Source organism: Podarcis liolepis, assembly GCF_965112155.1.
Source record: "Podarcis liolepis genome assembly, chromosome: 6".
Classification (NCBI taxonomy): domain Eukaryota; kingdom Metazoa; phylum Chordata; class Lepidosauria; order Squamata; family Lacertidae; genus Podarcis; species Podarcis liolepis.
The window spans coordinates 39616284-39635360 of record NC_139559.1 but is presented as its reverse complement, the minus strand read 5'-3'; the positions used below and the strand labels follow the sequence as shown (position 1 = coordinate 39635360).

General features: G+C 44.3%; 1 protein-coding gene across 2 annotated transcripts; it reads left to right on the top strand.

Moving 5' to 3' along the window:
- The first annotated feature begins 875 nt into the window (after positions 1-875).
- Positions 876-15418, top strand: LOC310709439 (uncharacterized protein). 2 transcript variants are annotated; one of them, XM_083509127.1, is made up of 7 exons: positions 880-1314; positions 4892-4957; positions 6117-6173; positions 7273-7311; positions 11804-11830; positions 12703-12778; positions 14803-15418. In XM_083509127.1, the coding sequence occupies exons 1-7, from the start codon at positions 1227-1229 to the stop codon at positions 14876-14878; spliced, it is 429 nt and encodes a 142-aa protein (XP_083365253.1). In that variant the 5' UTR covers positions 880-1226; the 3' UTR covers positions 14879-15418. The 2 variants fall into 2 exon arrangements, with proteins under 2 accessions (XP_083365254.1, XP_083365253.1); XM_083509128.1 differs by lacking the exon at positions 12703-12778 and having other exon boundaries at positions 876-1314.
- Positions 15419-19077: the final 3659 nt, after the last annotated feature.

Below are 19077 nucleotides of genomic sequence, written 5' to 3'. Positions count from 1 at the left end.
TGGAACAAAACAGGGATTCTGCTGTTGTACCCTGGGGCTCACAGTCTCCCTCAGCTAGCCAAGGAGGTCTTGGGGTTGGTGCTGGAGTCCTCCAAGGTTGTGCTAGGGAACTTTCATTCATGCGTAGATACCTCTTTCAGAAGCCCGACTGTCCCAAGTAATTTCTGACCCTACTCATGCATCTGGGCGCACTCTGGACTTGGTATTCTGTGCAGAATTGGATGATGGTGGTCTTAGAGTGCAGGAACATTCTATAGCTCCATTGTCATGGTTGGATCACTACGGAGTTCAGACTCGCTGAAACTGGATACATTTCAATTTGTACAGCCTAGAGACGAACACAGGATCCTTGGAAATGTGAGAGCTACCACGTGTACCTGTGGTGGGGGACATGTTGTGCACCTTCTGGGATATTTGTCTACCTTTGGTTCCCACTCTGCACTCAGCTTTCATCTGTGGTTCCTAGAAGCTATCAGCATATGACATCTACACACCAGGAAATGGCTTCAGCTAGCTGGCGAAACCAAGTGGTTAGGGACTTGCCCTGCATCCGAAGACAGGCTCTGGCAGATTGAGTGGACAAGACTAATAGTGGTCCAGTGATCAATAAAGCAGTTTCTCCACGTGTTGTAGAAGGAACCTGGGTAGGTAACCCATCTAGGAGGATTAATTCTCTGATTCTAACTCTCCCGCTGCCATGTAAGATCTCTTTGGGAGAAGAAAAGGCCTTTTGTAACCCTACACAAATTCAGAATAGAGTCCCAAAGATGGTTGGATGGCTCCTTTCGGCGGTGGAGCCAAACGTATTGCTCTACTTTCCACATCAAAGTGGCCGAAAGGGGTCTTACCATGCGCAGATCCCGCGATCTCTCCCCTCGGGCGGTGCAGAGAGCAGACCCGGCAGCACGTGGCTCTTCTCCCCACGTTTCCCACCCGCCAATCCTGAGCGCGCGCCCTTGCCGCCACCTCCAACCGGCATGCGCGCGGCTCTGGGACGTTAAGGCCGGGAACCGATAACGGCGGAGACGGCTCCCTCTCTTCACCCTCCTCCTGGAGCTCCTGAGCTCAAACCACTAGTGCTCACGCCCCTTGTCTGAAAAAAGCGCCGCCGCTCCCTTCCCCTCGAGTTGCTTCCCGGGCCCGCCACGTCGCGTTGCCTTTCCGTTGTGGTGCTTTCTGTTTTTTTCTGACTTGCCCCGAAGGGTTCTCCTTTTTGTGCTGCTGCGATGGCCCCTCTCACCTGCTCCTTTGGCGGGCCTTCTTTGTCGCCGCTGCTGCTCCTGCTGCTGTTTCTCTCGTTGTCCAGAGTTCGAGGTGAGGCGGGGTGTGAGGTTGGAATTCCTTTCGGTCATGCCTTGCCTTGCCTAAAAGACGGAAAATCTGGCACCTTAAATGTTGTCTGAGGGCTAAGCAAGGCTTTCTCAGGGACGGGGAGAAGTCCAACTCCTCCCACCACTCAGTGTAGGGCAGTGATGGCCAAACTTGGGCCTCCAACTCTTTTTGGGACTACAACTCCCATCAATCCTAGCTAACTGGACCAGGGGTCAGGGATGATGGGAATTGTAGTCCCAAAACAGCTGGCGGGTCAAATTTGGCGGCTGCTAGCATTATCTATCAGATGAGCTGCCGGCCTCTTGTGTTGTTTTGGAGAGCTTAAGCGCAAGAAAGCCACTTTCTGTGTATGGACTGAGAGGCCAGTTACTTCAAAACATGTAAATTTAGGGCATCAAAATTCACTAAAAGTTAGGGGTGTCCTTTTCTTGTTGCCTTCAAAACTTCCTAAAAGAGTAAAGTGTGCAGCACTGAGGGTAAATGTGGTTGTTGTATATACCACCTATCTTCAGATATGAGGATTATACTTTAATTCTTGAAAAGCTGAAGGCCGTAATATGGCAAAATATACATTTGTTAGGGCCAACCAAAAGGTCACCAGCAAGGTTTCAAATGAGCTAGGATATTTGTTGGGGATTTGTCATGAATGCAACCCAGGATTGGAGGAAGAAAACATGGACTTCATATGAATCTGCAAAATTATACATTAGTTTCATCTACTCAAGATCCCCCAAGAATACAACACATTCAAAACAGGCTCTGCGGGGATATAGTTATAAAAAGTAGTTGCTATGACTAGATGGCCAGTCTGCTCACACAGAGGAATGGATAGAACTGGCCAGTGCTCCTTCGTTTTCCAAGGTTTTTGCCCCAAAATTGCCTGTTCCTATGATTTTTGTACTTTGGGTCTGCCTCTTGATAACATGGGATGTTGGATCACCTTCCAGCCTTACTCGGGTGCATTTAAGCAAACGGGTACAACTGTCCTTAAAAATAGTATTCTTCCAAAGAAAGCTGTTCTGCAATGTCATCTTTCTGGGAATGCTCTCTTACTTACAGTACTCTGCTATCTCAAGTCCCATTTATTTAAGATAGCCACCATTAATTGGACCTGTTCCCTCCTTGTATCCTTTGCACAGAGCTCACATTTATTCAAAATTTATAGTTATTCAGACAGTTTTGAACTGGTTACATCACAAATAATAATATTGTGTGATAGTTCCATCCATATGTTCCTTCCTTCCATTTTTGGGCAACGATCATTTGGGCAGCTGTGGTAGCATACGTAAATAGTTTTTTTTCCTGTTCAGTAGGTACTTCTCCACCAATTATACCTTAAAGAATAGCTGCTGTTTTGTTTTTGTTTTTTGCAAAGTGTGATTAAAAAATAATAATAATCAAGGATAGAGATGCAGTTTTGTTCTTCATCACTTCTGGGTTTCTAACACAGCTCAAAGAAGAGTAATGTAACCATCATAGATGTCCTATGAAACATACGATTCTCAAGCAAAATGTCTTTTTTTTCCCCCCCATCTTTTCCATGCTAATGGTAGAAGGCCAGATCTCCCTTTGTCTTGGATGTGACGCACTGAGATTTGCCTTTGTGTGCAGAAATTGAAAGTTGCTTTGTTGAGGATTTTGGATTACAACAGGAAAATAAAGAGAAGAAAATTAAAAATATTTCGCACAGAATCACAATGGACTAACCCACTTGCTAAACTAATTCAGAGACTGAGGGAGGTGAGCCTCCATTATCTTTACATTTGCTGTTTTATTCAGCAAATCTCTCCTGAAAGACTGATGTTTGAAATGCAAGCGGGATTGAAAGAATATCTTGTTATTGTCATCGTCATGGTTTAACCACAAAATTGTCTGTGAAATTTTGACTTTGATTCTGGCAACAATCCTCAATGGAATGATAAAAAGAATTATTGATGGGAGTTATGGTGTTTTGCTGAGGCATCAGCTTGTTAGCAGCTGGAACGAGATCATGGAAGGGAATTTCGGATATCTGACCGGTGTTAATGGTGGAAGGCTAGACCTCCCTTTGTCTTGGATGTGATGCGCTGAGATTTGCTGTTGTGTGAAGAAACCGAAAGTGAGTAGTTGAGGACTTTTGATTATAACAGGAAAATAAAGAATTCGCATAGAACTACAATAGACTAATCCACTTGCTAAACTAATTTGGAGGCTGTTAAAAAAAAAAGGATCAACATTGGAAATGTTTTATTTGGACTAATTAAGAAATGCAGTATGAGATTAGATCATCACCCCCTGAACTTCAGAGCATGGGAAGCCACCCAAAAGATATAATTTGGCATTGAATATTTGGTTTTTTTATTGTATTATAATTTGGAATGTTTTAATGTGGTTTTTATTGGATTGTTAAAATGGAAAAATTAATAAATATTATTTTTTAAAAATAGAATTACATGTAATGGTAGGCAGCTGTGTCCTTATGGTTTTCCCCCTTATGTTTTGTACTGCCTTGGCTAAATCTCTCCAAAGTAAATCCTTTTACATATGTATGTAAATTTTATATATTGTACACCAAATATGATTAAAACAAAACAACTTGGACATTTTGCAGTAAAGAACATGATAGGAAATTATCTTTGATACAGTGTCGTATAGCCTCTCCCCAAACAAATCAGGATGAATGCTCAAAAAGGGCCGGAAATGGCCTTGGTGTCCGATTCTTTTCATTTTAAAGTATGAAGGCTGCATGTGCTAATGCTTGTTCTGACTTTCCTGTTAGGAAGGCGATGTCCTACAATACGTTTAGAGAATGGCAGAATCGTAAAATCAAAGGACTTGCAGCTAGGTGATGAAATAACTCTAGGCTGTAAGAAGGGGTGAGTTGTACCCCTTCTTTTGGACCTACTTCGCTTTGTTTATAAAGGTAAAGGACCCCTGACAGTTAAGTCCAGTTGCAGATGACTCTGGGGTTGCGGCGCTCATCTCACTTTACAGGCTGAGGGAGCTGGTGTTTGTCCGCAGACAGTTTTTCTGGGTCATGTGGCTAGCACTGAACACTGAAACCAGAGCAGCGCATGGAAACACCATTTACCTTCCTGCTGGAGCGGTACCTATTTATCTACTTGCACCTTTTGGCATGCTTTCAAACTGTTAGGTTGGCAGGAGCTAGGACCGAGCAACAGGAGCTCACCCCGTTGCGGGGATTCGAACCGCCAAACTTCTGATCAGCAAGCCCAAGAGGCTCAGTGGTTTAGACCAAAGCGCCACCCGCGTCCCTTGGCTTTGTTTAGAACTGAAATAAAAAATAGAAGAGTGACTGTGGTCCAGCCCGTGAACACATACAGTATAACAGTTGTGTAAAGTTTGTATGTGATCCTGCATACACTCTGGTGGGGAGTAGCAGTAGTAAATGTGGGGCTGACAATGCCTGGCAACCTCCTGCTCCAGAATGTGTTAAGGGTAAGTATCTTACTACACTTGAATGGGTTCCTTGGGAGGAAGCACAAGGTATAAATTCATAAATAAATGTCAGAGCTATTGTGTTGCAGAATCCTTATTTCTTTGCTCTCTTTTCTGCCAGCTACCACACCAACTGCCCCACCAACTGTCCCCACCATCAAACCCGGAAACACAACTCTTACCCCAGGTGAGTTAAAAAATGTGACTTTAATATCTCAGATTTAAGTCAGGATTATCTTACTCCATGTATGCTAATAGGATATATAAGATTTCATAATGAAACCTCTTGGTGGCAGCATGGATGGGGCTCTGTTGTTTTCCTGACTTCTTGGGTCACAGCCACTTACCAAGAAGGGGGAGGAGTGAGGAGAGGGGATCACTGTGTCTGGTGGACCTCACTCCTCCTCCTCCAGTAACAACCCATGATACTGGTTAGTGATTTCACCCTTTCACCACCTGCTCCACCTGCCTGGGCCAGTGACTCACTCATTGTTCCTGCTGGGGCTGCCTGCCATATTGTTTTTCTCCTTCATCCCCACCCCCTGCCATATTGACCCACAAAAGAAAGCCTGCAGTTTTGAAGTGCAGTCTTCTTTTGGTGGTGGCAGCAATGTGGGCATGGCAGTTATTCATAATAATAATAATAATAATAATAATAATAATAATAATTTATTATTTATACCCCAGCCACTCTGGGCGGCTTCCACAGAAACCAAAAATACACTAAAATCACACATTAAAAACTTCCCTGAACAGGGCTGCCTTAAGATGTCTTCTGAATGTCAGGTAATTGTTGATCACTTTGACATCTGATGGGAGGGCGTTCCACAGGGTAGGCGCCACTACCGAGAAGGCCCTCTGCCTGGCTCCCTGTAGCTTTGCTTCTCGCAATGAGGGAACCGCCAGAAGGCCCTCGGCGCTGGACCTCAGTGTACGGGCAGAACAATGGGGGTGGATTTCTTCTTTGGGCCACTTGCTGGCTTTGCTCACTCCACCAGCCTACTCAGAGTTTTCTCTCCTTCATTCTGTCCCGTCTCCTGCATCCACACTGCTAGTGGCGGCAGCAGTAATGGTCATCCTTGACTGCCCACGTGCACTTAGTCACCAGCTGGATGATGGTCAAGTCCAATATAGTATTAGAGAGAAAATACAGATAAAATCAGATGTTGAAATAAAGTTGGACTATAAAAAAATTCAAAATATAAATAATAACAGCAATTTATTTTTAATTTTAAAAACTATTTTAACTTCCTAAAGCTGAGTCCAAAGACAGTGTCCTGAGACCATGTGGCACCTTATATGGACTTTTCTGGTTGTAGTCAGCACTTCAAAATCTCTTTACACAGGTGGTCCAAAACCAACCACTGAAGATGGAGGAGAGGGCGCCGTAGACCCCGGACCAGGTAAACAGTTGCTTTTCACTGTTATTGGTGGACGCATTTTAAGAAGTGGGGAGTGAGCAAGAATTGAGTTTATGGATAGAACCAGAGTGGAGGAAATGGACTCTTGTCAATATTTACAGAGATACGTCAGCAGAGAGAGGATTGATTTTATTAGAAGAATATCATGAGACTTGGGTACATGGTAGTGCTGTAGTAGTTTTGAGACACTGGAATTATACACCATAAGAGCAACCTTTAACAGAATGTTGTGGTGTGTGGCCTTCCTTCTGAACTGTGCCTATTCAGAATTTGGCAAGCTATTTCCCCCAGTCAGTGCATTCCATTTCCTTTGCCCGATCCCACATTCTGTTTTTGTTTTCGAACTGTCACGCTGTTCAGCTATTCAGCAAGGCCAAAATTGTCTATTTATTGAAATTTCAAACCCTCATAACTCAAAAATAAGATGAGATTTTAAAAAAGAATTAAACTTAGTTTTGATCATTCAATAAGTATACAAAATATGTAGCAAATTAGATGACATGAGGTAAAAAAGTTGGATCACTTGATATGAAATGATCCTTAAAATATAATTGTGATAGAGGGTCTGGTCTTTATTCTCTTTTCTTTTTCTTCTTCTTCTTCTTAATTTTCTTCATTTGCTTATTCTTACTACTTTCCTATTTGTGGGGCTTTTTGCTGTTTTAGATGCTAGAGAGTCCTTTAGCTCTGCCTGGCTTTCTGTGAATTGTGTAACTTATGAAATGCTACTCTTTGTACTAAGACATGTCTTTTACTGTATAAGAAAATCAGGCAAGTTTCCAGTTTTCTTTGCTTTCTTTTAAAATTTTCTAAACTGCTTTTCATAAATTCCAGTGCAATGTTTTATGAACTGGTGGGGCTGGTGCTGTGATTTTTTTATTATTATCTCTATTTCAATAGCTCTCTCTCTCTCTCTCTCTCTCTCTCTCTCTCTCAGAGACAGTTATATTAGTGTTAATTGTTTTTACATGACTTTGTTTAGCTGCTACTATTTTATCTGTAAGTTGCCTAGACTCCCTGTCTGGGGGGAAACGCATGACATAAATAAATATAAAAATAACAACCCCCTCTTTTTTTATAGGACCAGATTCACAGACAACGCTTCCTCCAGACGATATAGGTACAGTTGAAAAGTGGTAGTGACAGCAAATTTATAAGTTTGTTTTTAGATTTGGTATTGCACTTCTAATGAATATGGCAGCTTTTTAAAAACAGGAAATGGTTTTGAGCTGAGAATGGGAAGTTGCCTTCCACCCAGACAGTTGGTAGCTTGCTCATTATTGTCAACTCAGACTGGTAGCAAGTCTCCAGGTTTTCAGACAGGGGACATCCTGGGCGCTACCTGGAGATGCTGGGCAGTGAACCTGGGACCTTCCATATATAAATATTCATTCTTATGTATTTATCTGTCTTGTGACTACCCTTCCTCTGCATTGGGGAGGACTCATTAATCTGATCCGCCCCCCCCCCCGAGACTTAATGGAATTTGATGGATTCCTCTGGGGCATTTCGTAGTAGGCAGCCAACAGTCCTCCTAAGACCTTAATCTCACATTGGAATAGGAAGATGCAGCGGGCTTTTGACATGATTGCCCCTGTATACCTTCTCTGTCACTGTTGAGCCCACTTTGCTCCCTGGTTTTCTGCAGTACTTGCAGCACTGAAGCAAGCTGGAGTGCAAGAGATGTAAGGCTCCATATGAAGTTAACCAGACACATGTTGAAGTGTATGGCAGTGAAAGCTACAAAGGCTTATTTTGCTGTTTCCATGGCATCCTTAAATAATTGTTCAGAGCTTTTTGGAGTATTGTAGGAATAACTGTCATATATTGCAGTTGGAGAACAGCTGACACAAATTTGCAAAGCATTTTTTGTGAGTGTCTGGAGGCGGTTGGAGGATGGATGGCGGCTAACAGATTGAGGTTGAATCCTGACAAGACAGAAGTACTGTTTTTGGGGGACAGGAGGCAGGCAGGTGTGGAGGATTCCCTGGTCCTGAATGGGGTAACTGTGCCCCTGAAGGACCAGGTGCGCAGCCTGGGAGTCATTTTGGACTCACAGCTGTCCATGGAGGTGCAGGTCAAATCTGTATCCAGGGCAGCTGTTTACCAGCTCCATCTGGTACGTAGGCTGAGACCCTATCTGCCTGCGCACTGTCTCGCCAGAGTGGTGCATGCTCTGGTTATCTCCCGCTTGGACTACTGCAATGCGCTCTACATGGGGCTACCTTTGAAGGTGACCCGGAAACTACAACTAATCCAGAACGCGACAGCTAGACTGGTGACTGGGAGCGGCCGCCGAGACCATACAACACCGGTCTTGAAAGACCTACATTGGCTCCCAGTACGTTCCCGAGCACAATTCAAAGTGTTGGTGCTGACCTTTAAAGCCCTAAACGGCCTCGGTCCAGTATATCTGAAGGAGTGTCTCCTCCCCCATCGTTCTGCCCGGACACTGAGGTCCAGCTCCGAGGGCCTTCTGGCAGTTCCCTCACTGCAAGAGGCCAAGTTACAGGGAACCAGGCAGAGGGCCTTCTCGGTAGTGGCGCCCGCCCTGTGGAACGCCGTCCCATCAGATGTCAAAGCGATAAACAACTACCTGGCATTCAGAAGACATCTGAAGGCAGCCCTGTTCAGGAAAGTTTTTAATATGTGACATTTTAGTGTATTTTTCATCTTTGTTGGAAGCCGCCCAGAGTGGCTGGGGAAACCCAGCCAGATGGGCGGGGTACAAATAAATTATTATTATTATTATTATTATTATTATTATTATTATTATTATTAAGCCATCTGTATTTTTGCTGCCTTGAATGTTACTATTACTGAAGTACCAAATGAGGTGATCAGTGCCCAGTCTTAACCCAGTTTTATGGGACCAGTTTTATTTTTGTGGCCTGAGGACATGGACCAGTTACTGGTAGCTGTCCAACTCACAACCTGATTTCTCAACCCTTGCTCATTATGGTTTATTTGAGCTAGCTGAGGGGTACAATAGAGTATGTTCAGGGCCTGGTGAATCCATCTCTGCATAAGCTGGTAATGCAACCCCATTAAGAAAATCCTGGACCTGGAATCACATCTCAGTCATTCCTGGATTCAACTTCAGGTAGTTTGCCCTCATCCAACCCATCACTGCCTCCAGACAATGAGTACTCCTTTTGGCATTATCATTATCATTAGAAGAAAAACCCTTTGGTTGCTAGCAGCACCTTTCACTAGTTTTGGCTAGTGCCCCAACTATGCTCTTACATGGACAGGATCTCACCTCTGTGGATCGTACATTGGCAACCTCACATCTGGAGTGCTGTCATATGCTTTGTGTGGGCTTGCCCTTGGGATTGCTCTGGAAGTGGCAACTAGTGCGGAACACAACAGCAAGAGCACTTCGTGAAGTAGCCTGTTGTGCAAATGTTATACCTGTGTTAGCAACTCCTTGGATGGCAAGAGGCAAGGGGCTGTAGACACAATCTCTTCAGAGTGTTCCAAAAAATGCTATGGAGCTCCCTGGTACTGTGGTGACCTGTGGACTAGGAAACAGGACTGCAAATAACTGGAGATAAATTTCACTCCAAGTCCTCCTGAGCACAGGTAACCACACATAATTGTGCCTACTTTCTACATGTACTGCAAACTCAAGCCACCAACCAACAGAACTCTTCAGGTAGAGGATACTTTGTGACCAACAGTTGACAACATAAAAGATAGGAAAGTGTGGATAATGAGGTAAAGGAATTTATGTATATGCAGTTAAGCAAGAAGTAAAAAGAACTGTCTTGGAGTGGTGGTAACAGGACTACTGCATAAAAATAGAAAATGATGTAATTGAAATGATGTAACTGAAAACTAAAAAAAAAAAAAAAGGATTGAGTTTGATACCATCAAACTTGATATCCTCCTGGATTGGTTCCATAGGATGGGTATGGGGCACAGTTTTACAGTGGCTCCAATCCTATCTCCCAGGCCTGTTCCAAAGAGTAGCACTGGGGAAGTACCCTTCAGCCCCCTGGCACCTGTGGAGTTTTATGGGGCATGATTTTATCCCCAGTGCCTGGCACAGTGGTGAACTCGATGATGGCTAATAAACTGAACATGAAACCTGGTAAGATGGCAAGTCTGCAGGTGAACAGATCCTGAGACTGGGAAACAGTTCAGTTGCTTGTTCTGAATGGGGTTGGACTCCCTCTAAAGAAGCAGGTATGGAGCTTGTGGTGCTATAGGGGTGCTATTTGTGTAACCAGGGGGCCAAAATGGGTTCAGTGGCTAGGAGTGCCCTTCTCTTGACTTCAGCTGGTGTGTTGGATACAGTTCTTGGGTAATTTAGTATGGTACATCAGGCAACATGCTCCTTATGGTGTTTCCTTTTAAAATATTTTTAATAAAGTTTTCTTGGTTTACAAAGGTATGCACAATGTCTCTTTAATATTGGGTTTATAAGCTGTAGCTAGTAAAGAATGCTGCTATAAAGCTGCTGAAGGAGGTGCCCATGGACAGTACCTAACATCTGTGCTAAAAGCTGCACTGACTGCCAATATGCTACTGAGCCAGCATATTGTCTTGAGTCTTGTTATTGGCATGTACAGCCCTGAACAATGTGGAACCAGGAAAACCCTTACCTTGTATACAACTGCCTGGACATTTTGACCCTCAGGAGATGCACTCTCAGTAGTGCCATGTCCTCCTGAGGTTCATCTTACGTCCAGTAAGTCCAGGGACTTTAGTGTGGCAGCGCCTGCCCTTTCGATTCTGCTTCAAGTGAACATCAGGCAGGCTCCAGCTTTCTTGTCATTTAGGCACTTGCTTAAAGCTTGCCTATTCACTTGGCCTTTGCTTGGGAGGTGATTCAGCTGTGTTGCTATATTAACTTTATCTACTGATTTTGAATATATTTTACAATTGTTTTATGGCTGTAAGACACTTAAAGATACATTTGTATGTGTAGACTTTCCTGACTAGATATTACTCTATTTCAGATTCTGTGTATATCTCTGCCATAGTTTATTGTTTGCTGTTGATTTTATAAATGTATATTTTAATACTTACATTACTTGATATGTTTCTAACATTTCCATAAACTGCTTTGGGATGATTTGAATCACTAAAGTAAGTGATTTAGAGGAACAAATTTGGAATGTACAGTTGTACCTTATTTTATGACTGGGATCTGTTCCGGAGTCCCGGATGCTAGACAAAAAGTACGCACGACAAAGCGCCACTTTGCACACACACAGGGAGCGTTTGCACTTCTGTGCATGCACAATTTAGTACTTCTGTGAATGCGCGAGTGGCAAACCCGGAAGTAACCCATTCCAGTACTTCCGGGTTTGCCGCGGACGTTTGACGAAACGGACGCTCGACAAGGCAGACTCAAAACGAGGTACCACTATATGTGAAATTTTTAAAAGTGGGAAACCCATTTCTTGGTTCCAGTGAAATTCAGTCTTCTGATGTGTACTGGAGTAGATTAACTCCAGTTATTAGTTGTACTATATTTTATTCAGTGTGTGACACACACAAATGCATACATGCATAGAAAGAGAGAGAGCACGCTACGATCTGTAACAATTACGGTACATCACTTCAAATTTTAGCTCACTTTTTATTTACTTCTTTTCTAGAATCTGACAACACCGCAATTATTGTTGGTAAGTAATTACAGAGCAAGTTACTTCAGTGTACAATCGCTGCTATTGTACTTTTCATGCCTTGTGATGTTCATTCGTTTTCAAATATGCTTAGGGTGCAAACTTTTCTGCAAGATCTGCTGTTTATTTATTTATTTGGTGAGGCCAGCTCTGCTTCCTCCCCTATCTTTGCTCCTGTAATGTACATAGCTGTCTCTAAATTCAGCACAGACTTCCCCCATGCTGTGACTTTTAATGTTCTTGCACCTGGGTGTGACTGGGGCTTTAAAAAAATCCTCAGGAGTAAGGGTGTCTTGAGCTCAGGCATGCCAACTCTAGGGGGCCTAGTGTTGAGGTGGCTGTGTATGTGAGACACATCACAGGGCTAATGGCCAGCTCCTTCAGAGTGTTTGGTCTCCTCCGCTGCACATGCATGACACATGATACGTGTGACATCACACGCATGCTGGGCCCCCTCAGTCTTGGGGGCAACCTGGTGACTCTGCTTCAGCTTCACACACTGCTTGGATTGGAGAGTTGCTCTTTGACTGTCATTAGGGCCACTCAGTCTGCAGAGTTGACATCTGTTAGGGGCAGGAAGAACTCTTTGCCGCAATCACTCTCTGAGGACAATGGCACATCTGCCCCAAAAGGGGGTGATTACAGATGTACAGTGGATTTGCTGTTTGAGGTACGTATGTGTCTAGAGACTTACAGTACCCAGTAGCACATGAACTTATCCACCTGAGTGACTTTAATGTCAATAGAGCATTGCAAGGTAACAACCTGTCTTGTGACTTCTATTGATACTATTGCTTTTCCTCAACAGAAAAATAATTACTTTGTCTTATTAATTAGTACTACGGTATATCATTCTCTTTTTTCCCTTCAAGGATGTATCCTGGCTGTTTTAGTTGTGCTTGCTCTAATTGCTGTATTTTGGAAATACCGATCTTCTGTGAAAACTGGGTGAGTCAGCCCAAGAGAAGCTGTCCCTGATTCTCTGTAGCCTTCTTGGTTGCTGAGTGAGCTTCCATACGCTTCTTGACTTCTACTTTGCTCACACTTTCCGCATACATGTGCTTAGTGTTCAGAAAGGGCTTGCACTAATCTGCTAGAACAGAATAAAAGCTAACTAAAGCACAGTTATTCTAGAACGGCTAGTCAGTATTTTATCCCATTTCCAGCATTGGTGTTCTGATGTGACAGAAATGGTCCTTCTCAGTTTACATCAGCTGTCTATGCCAATGCTGACTTCACAATGACTATTCTTTCTCTGAAAATCTTGAAATCTACTATTAAATAAAGTTATAAAACATTATTGTCTCTTTTACAAATGTGTACTTACGGTCTGTGATTTTTGCTTTCAGACATAGTAAGAAAATTGATTTGTTGAACAGTTCTGTCTAAAGGCAGTGATGTTTTGTTTTGGTTTTTCCCCTAGAAGAATCTAGGCCAGTGCTGTGGTGTAATCTAAACCAACAATTTGCAACAATAACTTATTCTGCACATTTCTCTTGCATGGCTTTTCTTTCTATTTTTTTATCCAGAGCTGTCCATTTTTGTTGTAGCTTTGTATGCATGATTTTACTGTTTTGATATGACGCATATATTTTCCCATAGTTTGTGAACACTAATTAAGCTGTTTCCATGAATTAATTCAGTAATTAATTACTCGTTATCAGTATTCAGTGCAATGATTTCTGTCACACTTTGGTTACATGTCTTTTAACACTTTTGTGGGATTCAGATTGGATACCCAAATCATACTTATTGTTTTGTCAGAGGCAAGAGTTTTGTTTGATTCAGAGGCAATAACAACCCCAGTGGAGAGAAGGGCAGGCTCTCTAAGAGGAATCTGTTAGGAGTCACAATTTTTCTATAGTTAGGCTGTGTGTCTCCCATAGGCCTGGGTGATATATTGATATCAGGAGTGAACCATAATGTCACCTTCACTCAGCAGTATATCGCTTGTGAGACTGCCACCGCTCTTGAGTCCCTCTGTTAGCAGCGCTCGCTGAGTGAAACCACCATCCCCCTCTGCCCTCATATGGTACAAAGGGAGAAACAAGCTGCATAGTTCCTCCCTCTGCATCTTTAAACTGCTCGGCTGAGGAGTGTCTGCCTGCCCTTACCTCAGTTGAGCAGTTTGATGGAGCATCTGATCCCACCATTGGCTCACATTATCCAGTGGGGGTGGGGACTCCGTGAAACTGCTTGACAGTGGAGTGCAGTTGACGCTCCCCTCAGCTGAGCAGTTAAAGGATCCCCCAGCCCAGCATTGGCTCTTGCAAGCCAGCAATGTGGTGGGGGATCCTTTAACTGCTTGCCTGTGGGACGCATGGTTGCCTCCCCTCGGCTGAGGGGAGGTGGAAGAGAGGCTTCTTCCATCCTGCAACTGAGCAAAGCCCGATGCTGCTGAGGGATCGGTGGTCGCTCAGTTGGGGGGTGGGAGCCCTTCTGCCCCCAACTAAGCAGGGAGCAGAGGCCAGCTGCATTGACCCCAGCCTGTAAGGCGCTAGGGCGAAAGGGCCTCAGCTCCTGCAGTGAGAATTGCCTCAGTTTCACCATACGTCTCGCCGGCTGTGGCAGTGCAGCTTGTTTCAGCATCGCAGTGTATCACCAAACTGTGATGTTTCCTGGTGATATAGTGAGATGCTGAAAACTTATCAGCCAGCCCTAGTCTCCCACTCTTATATCTGTTGTGTTTATATAATCTGCTTCACTTCTAATATCCTGCAGTTGCTAACAATCAGTGCATTACATCTTTTTCTGTAGCTTCTGGAATTGATTTTCCTGCTCAAGAAGAAACAGCATTGCTACAGCTTCAGTGTGACAGTTACTTGCATTACTTTTAAAAAATGAATAACATGAAGTGGAATGCAGATGTATTTGTGTGTTGCTTTTCTCCTTCCTGACAGGAAAAGTAAACAAAATGATGTAACGGTCAAAATATAGGTGTTAATTTTAAATATTTTATTTTATTTTTACAGAGAACCTGAAGCTCCTGCTGCCTCTGCTGAATTTGACGTGTCAGAATTGGAACCCAAAGGTTCCAACGTGGAGTAGCCTTCTGCAGTAAAGCTGTGCTCCAGCACCCTTCCAGCTGATGGTTATTTCCTAACAGTTCTCATTTGGAACTGTTACTCTACAACTGGAAATGAGAATTGAAGGAAGAACTATGTGGAAAGCCAAAGCAATTTTCATTAAAAACTGGCCATCCAGGCTATCCAGCTACTTGAAGCATGAAGCAGTACTGGGCCCCAACAAAACTCTCTCCATTTGCTCTTTTTTTTTTTTTGCATAGAACTGGGTTCCAACTTCCCTTGAAGAATGTCTCTTAAGTGATGCAATCAAATACAGAGCCAAGCAGAACTGATTGTATATTTACCCTGGCAAGGTGCATTATTCTTCCTTCAAACCATGGAAAGATGTAGTGGGTTCTGTGTAGGAAATGTGAAATATTACAATTTGTTTCCTAGAATCTTGTCCATCTCATGAAACGGAGGGAGCAAGTGTAGCTGTTAAAATTTACAAACCTTTTGACTTCCTCAAGCCTTTCTAATGCAGAATTCTAAAAGCTGCCTTGATTTACTTACAGAATTTTCAAAAATGCCTAATTATATGTTTTATATATATATATATATATATACGAAAATCTACGAAAACAAATATATATATATATATATATATATATATATATATATATATGATTATGAGAGTCATAGGCAAACAAAAGCTCTACATCCTTAACCAAAAAATCAAGAACACTTTTACAACACCTTAATTTCAGTGGGAACAAGTTAAGTAAAATAACTCTCCCATTAAAATCAATTAGAGTGAAAACTGCAGTGCTTCATATGGTTTGAATTAAAGCTTGCTATATTCATGAAGGCATTCTGTTTGTTATACACTGTTTTTAGAATCTAAATTGTTCATATTTATTTAAATTGATTAAATATGTATAGAGAAGAAATGTTGTTTATCTTAGAATGTGTGCAAATAAATTGAAATGTTGAATAAAAGCCACTAAGTATTATCACTAGTTTTTCTACTCCCAAATGATCAAAGCAGCTGATTATACACTGCAGTTTGGGTTGATACAGCTAATGCCACATAGCTGTTTCCAATCGCTTTCTGGCTATGCATGATGCATAGAAGCATGATGCAGTGAAGATAGATGTTTGTGGGCGGGTACTTAACTTCTCCATTAGAGCACCTAGCCAGGCATTCTGTGTTATCTTATGCAAAGCCTCACGAGATGGTGCCTTGAACAGAAGTGTGTGTTCTCAGTATCTCAAGAGGGCCCAATAGCTCAAGTATTGCTGCTGATCAATGCCAGGTCCACGAATGGCAAAACAACAGCCATCCCAGACTTGATCTGGGATGAGCATACTGACCTGGGTTGTATTACAGAGACCTGGTTGGATGAACTGGCGGGTGAGTAACCTCTCAGCTTTGGCCACCGGAATTATCTGTACAGCAGGAGACAAGATCAGTGCAGTGGGGAGGCAGAGCTGCAGTGGTCTACCATGATTGCATCTCCCCTGATCAGGTGCCCTTTCTCCCAGTTTGTTGGGTTTGAATTTGTGTATCTGAAGATGGGTGGCTGGGACAAAATAGGGATTCTGTTGCTGTAGCCCCAAAGAGGTCTTGGGGTTTGTGCTGGTCTCCTCCCAGCTTGTACTGGTGGACTTTTAACATTCATGCTGAGGCTCCCCTGTCAGATACATGAGTCTGTCCCAAATAATTTCTGGCTCTACTCATGCATCTGGGCGCACTCTGGATTTGGTTTTCTGTGAAGGATTGAATGATGGTGATCTTAGAGTGGAGGAATTTCCTATAGCTGCATTGTCATGGTCAGATCACTACTTGGTGGAGTTCAGACTTGCTGAAACTGGATACATTTCAATTTGTACAGCCCAAAGATGTGGACAGAATCCTTGGAAATGTGAGAGCCACCACATGTGTACTAGATCCTTGCTCTTTCTGGCTCATCAAAAAGTCCAATGGGTGAACTTGCTGGGTGGGAATGGTCAGTGCCGCCTTACAACAAAGTTCTAACATGCCTAAGGGAGACAGTTAAAAGACCTCTATTGAAAAGGCCGTCCTTGTATTGGATAATTATTGGCCAGTTTCTAATATCGCAGGTGTGGTGGCATTTTGTCTCCAAGTGTTTTTGGAAGAGTTACCCAGATCTATTTCAATCAGGTTGCAGGTCTGGTCATAGGAGAGAGACAGCTTTGATCGCCTTGGTGTGGATTACTTACACCAGGAAGTGGAGCGTGGAGCGTGACCCTCTTCAAGATTAATATTGGGAGGGAGAGGCTGTACTGTAATTACTCTAGGGGCCAAGGCAGGGTGGTAGAGGATTGGGGTAATTTGTACATGCTTGAACTTTTGTGGGGTGTATGGGGTGTTATGGGAGTGTTGATACCTGTGGTGGGGGACATGTTGTGAACCTTCTGGGGTATTTGTCCACCTTTGGTCCCCACTCTGCATTTAGCTCTCACCTGTGGCTCCTAGAAGGTATCAGCATGTGACAACATCCACAATCCAGGAAATGGATTTAGCTGGATGGCTATACCAGGTGAGGGTGGCTGATGAGTCTCAAACCCTCAGTGTGTTAGGGATTTGTCTTGCATGCAAAGACAGGCTCTGGCAGATTGACTGGACAAGACCAATAGTGGGTCCATTGATCAATAAGGCAGTTTGCACCTGCTGTAGAAGGGAAGGTAGCCTATCTCGGAGAAGGAAGTCTCTGATCCTAAACCTCCCCTGCATAGTAGAATGTCTTTAGGAAGAAAAGGCCATTTGTAACTACACAAATCTGGAGTGTAGTCCCTAAGATAGTTGGATGGCTCCTTTCAGCAGCTGCTGCAGCCCAATTGGTGCCCTGCCTTCCTTTGGGCCACATCAGTGAGGCTGAGAAAGGGGTCTTGCTGTCTAGGCCGTAGAAGCTTGCACCCCAGGGAGGTCACCGGGGCTGCTAACACCGCTGTTTGACTACACCCCTGGAGACACATGCCATTGTCTCTCGAGACAGATGGGTGCAGACAACAGCAGAACTTGTGTGTATGTGTTTGCAGAGATAGTTCTGGTGGATGGATGGTGGCAGTCAGCACTGTCCAATCCTCTTCTAAGCTAAACTAATGAAGAGTACAGGAGAATTGCAAAACCTTGGCATACCTTCTTGGCCTATTTGGTATTGATACCAGATGCCCAATGTTGTGTTGTTCACTTAATTGCTATCTGTACTGTACACTTAAAGCAGTATCCTATCACCTTCATCTGCCCCAGCTACAACAAAACATGTCTCTACTGCATCATACTCTACAGTCTAGGCAGGCGCTGCAACCTTCCAACAGTTTGACTTCACCACTAAGGCAGATGGATGCCAACAAATAATACGTCAAACAGTCATGGGATATGTAGTTGGTAAGGGTGTTGAGACTTCGGGGGCTCTTATTTCCCTCCCAGTGCTAATTTGCATTGAGAGTGTCTTTAAACCAGTGTTTCCCAACCACTGTTCCGCGGCACACTAGTGTGCCGCGAGATGTTGCCTGGTGTGCCGCGGGAAAAATTAAAAAATTCGAAAGATTTTTTTTTAAAAAAAGTCATATTTTCGATTGGGGCGCCGTCACTAGATGACCCCTGGGGTTCCCTCCCTCCCTCCCGCTCTGCGCCTCCCTCCTCCTCCTCCTCCTCCGGGGAGGCCCTTCCTGGCTCTCGGCCAAGGTTTGGCAGCTGCCACTCACTCACTCGCTCGCCCACCCGTCCCTCCATCCCTGCACCCGGCCTCTCCCCCTCCGTCCCCGGCGCGGGGGCTGCCGGGATCCGTAGTCCCCTCGCCCTTGGGCTCCGCGCCCGCGCGGGGTGCGCAAACTACGTTTCCCAGCGTGGCCTGGCGGGCTGGGCGTTTTGTTTGAAGCGCTCTTCTCCCGGCCATGGAATGAGCGCAGCGGCGGCGGCCGGGCGGGCAGGGGCTCTTCCGCGCAGACCCCGCGCAGCCTGCTTGCGCCCCCGCGGAGATCGGGCGGCAGGATGGAGCCCGGGGATCCCCGCGGAGGCGGAGCGGCGGAGGCGGAGGCTGCCCCCCTGGTAGGGCTGCGTCGGGGGGGGTTATTTTTGCAATGCTGCATCCGCGCCGGAGGGGACGCATCGGACCGCGGGGAGACCCCTTTGCGGGCGTGCAAGGCAATGCATGTGTGCAGGCGTTGCATGGAGTGCAGTGCAATGCAATGGCAACGCGGCGCCCTGCATGCATG

What these genes read in the sequence shown, in the direction of transcription:
- LOC310709439 (XM_083509127.1), top strand. Translation starts at nt 1,227, where the DNA reads ATGGCCCCTCTCACCTGCTCCTTTGGCGGGCCTTCTTTGTCGCCGCTG. An exon ending in CGCCGTAGACCCCGGACCAG is followed by an intron (nt 6,174 to 7,272) that starts GTAAACAGTTGC and finishes CTTTTTTTATAG; the next exon opens with GACCAGATTCACAGACAACG. An exon ending in CAACACCGCAATTATTGTTG is followed by an intron (nt 11,831 to 12,702) that starts GTAAGTAATTAC and finishes TTTCCCTTCAAG; the next exon opens with GATGTATCCTGGCTGTTTTA.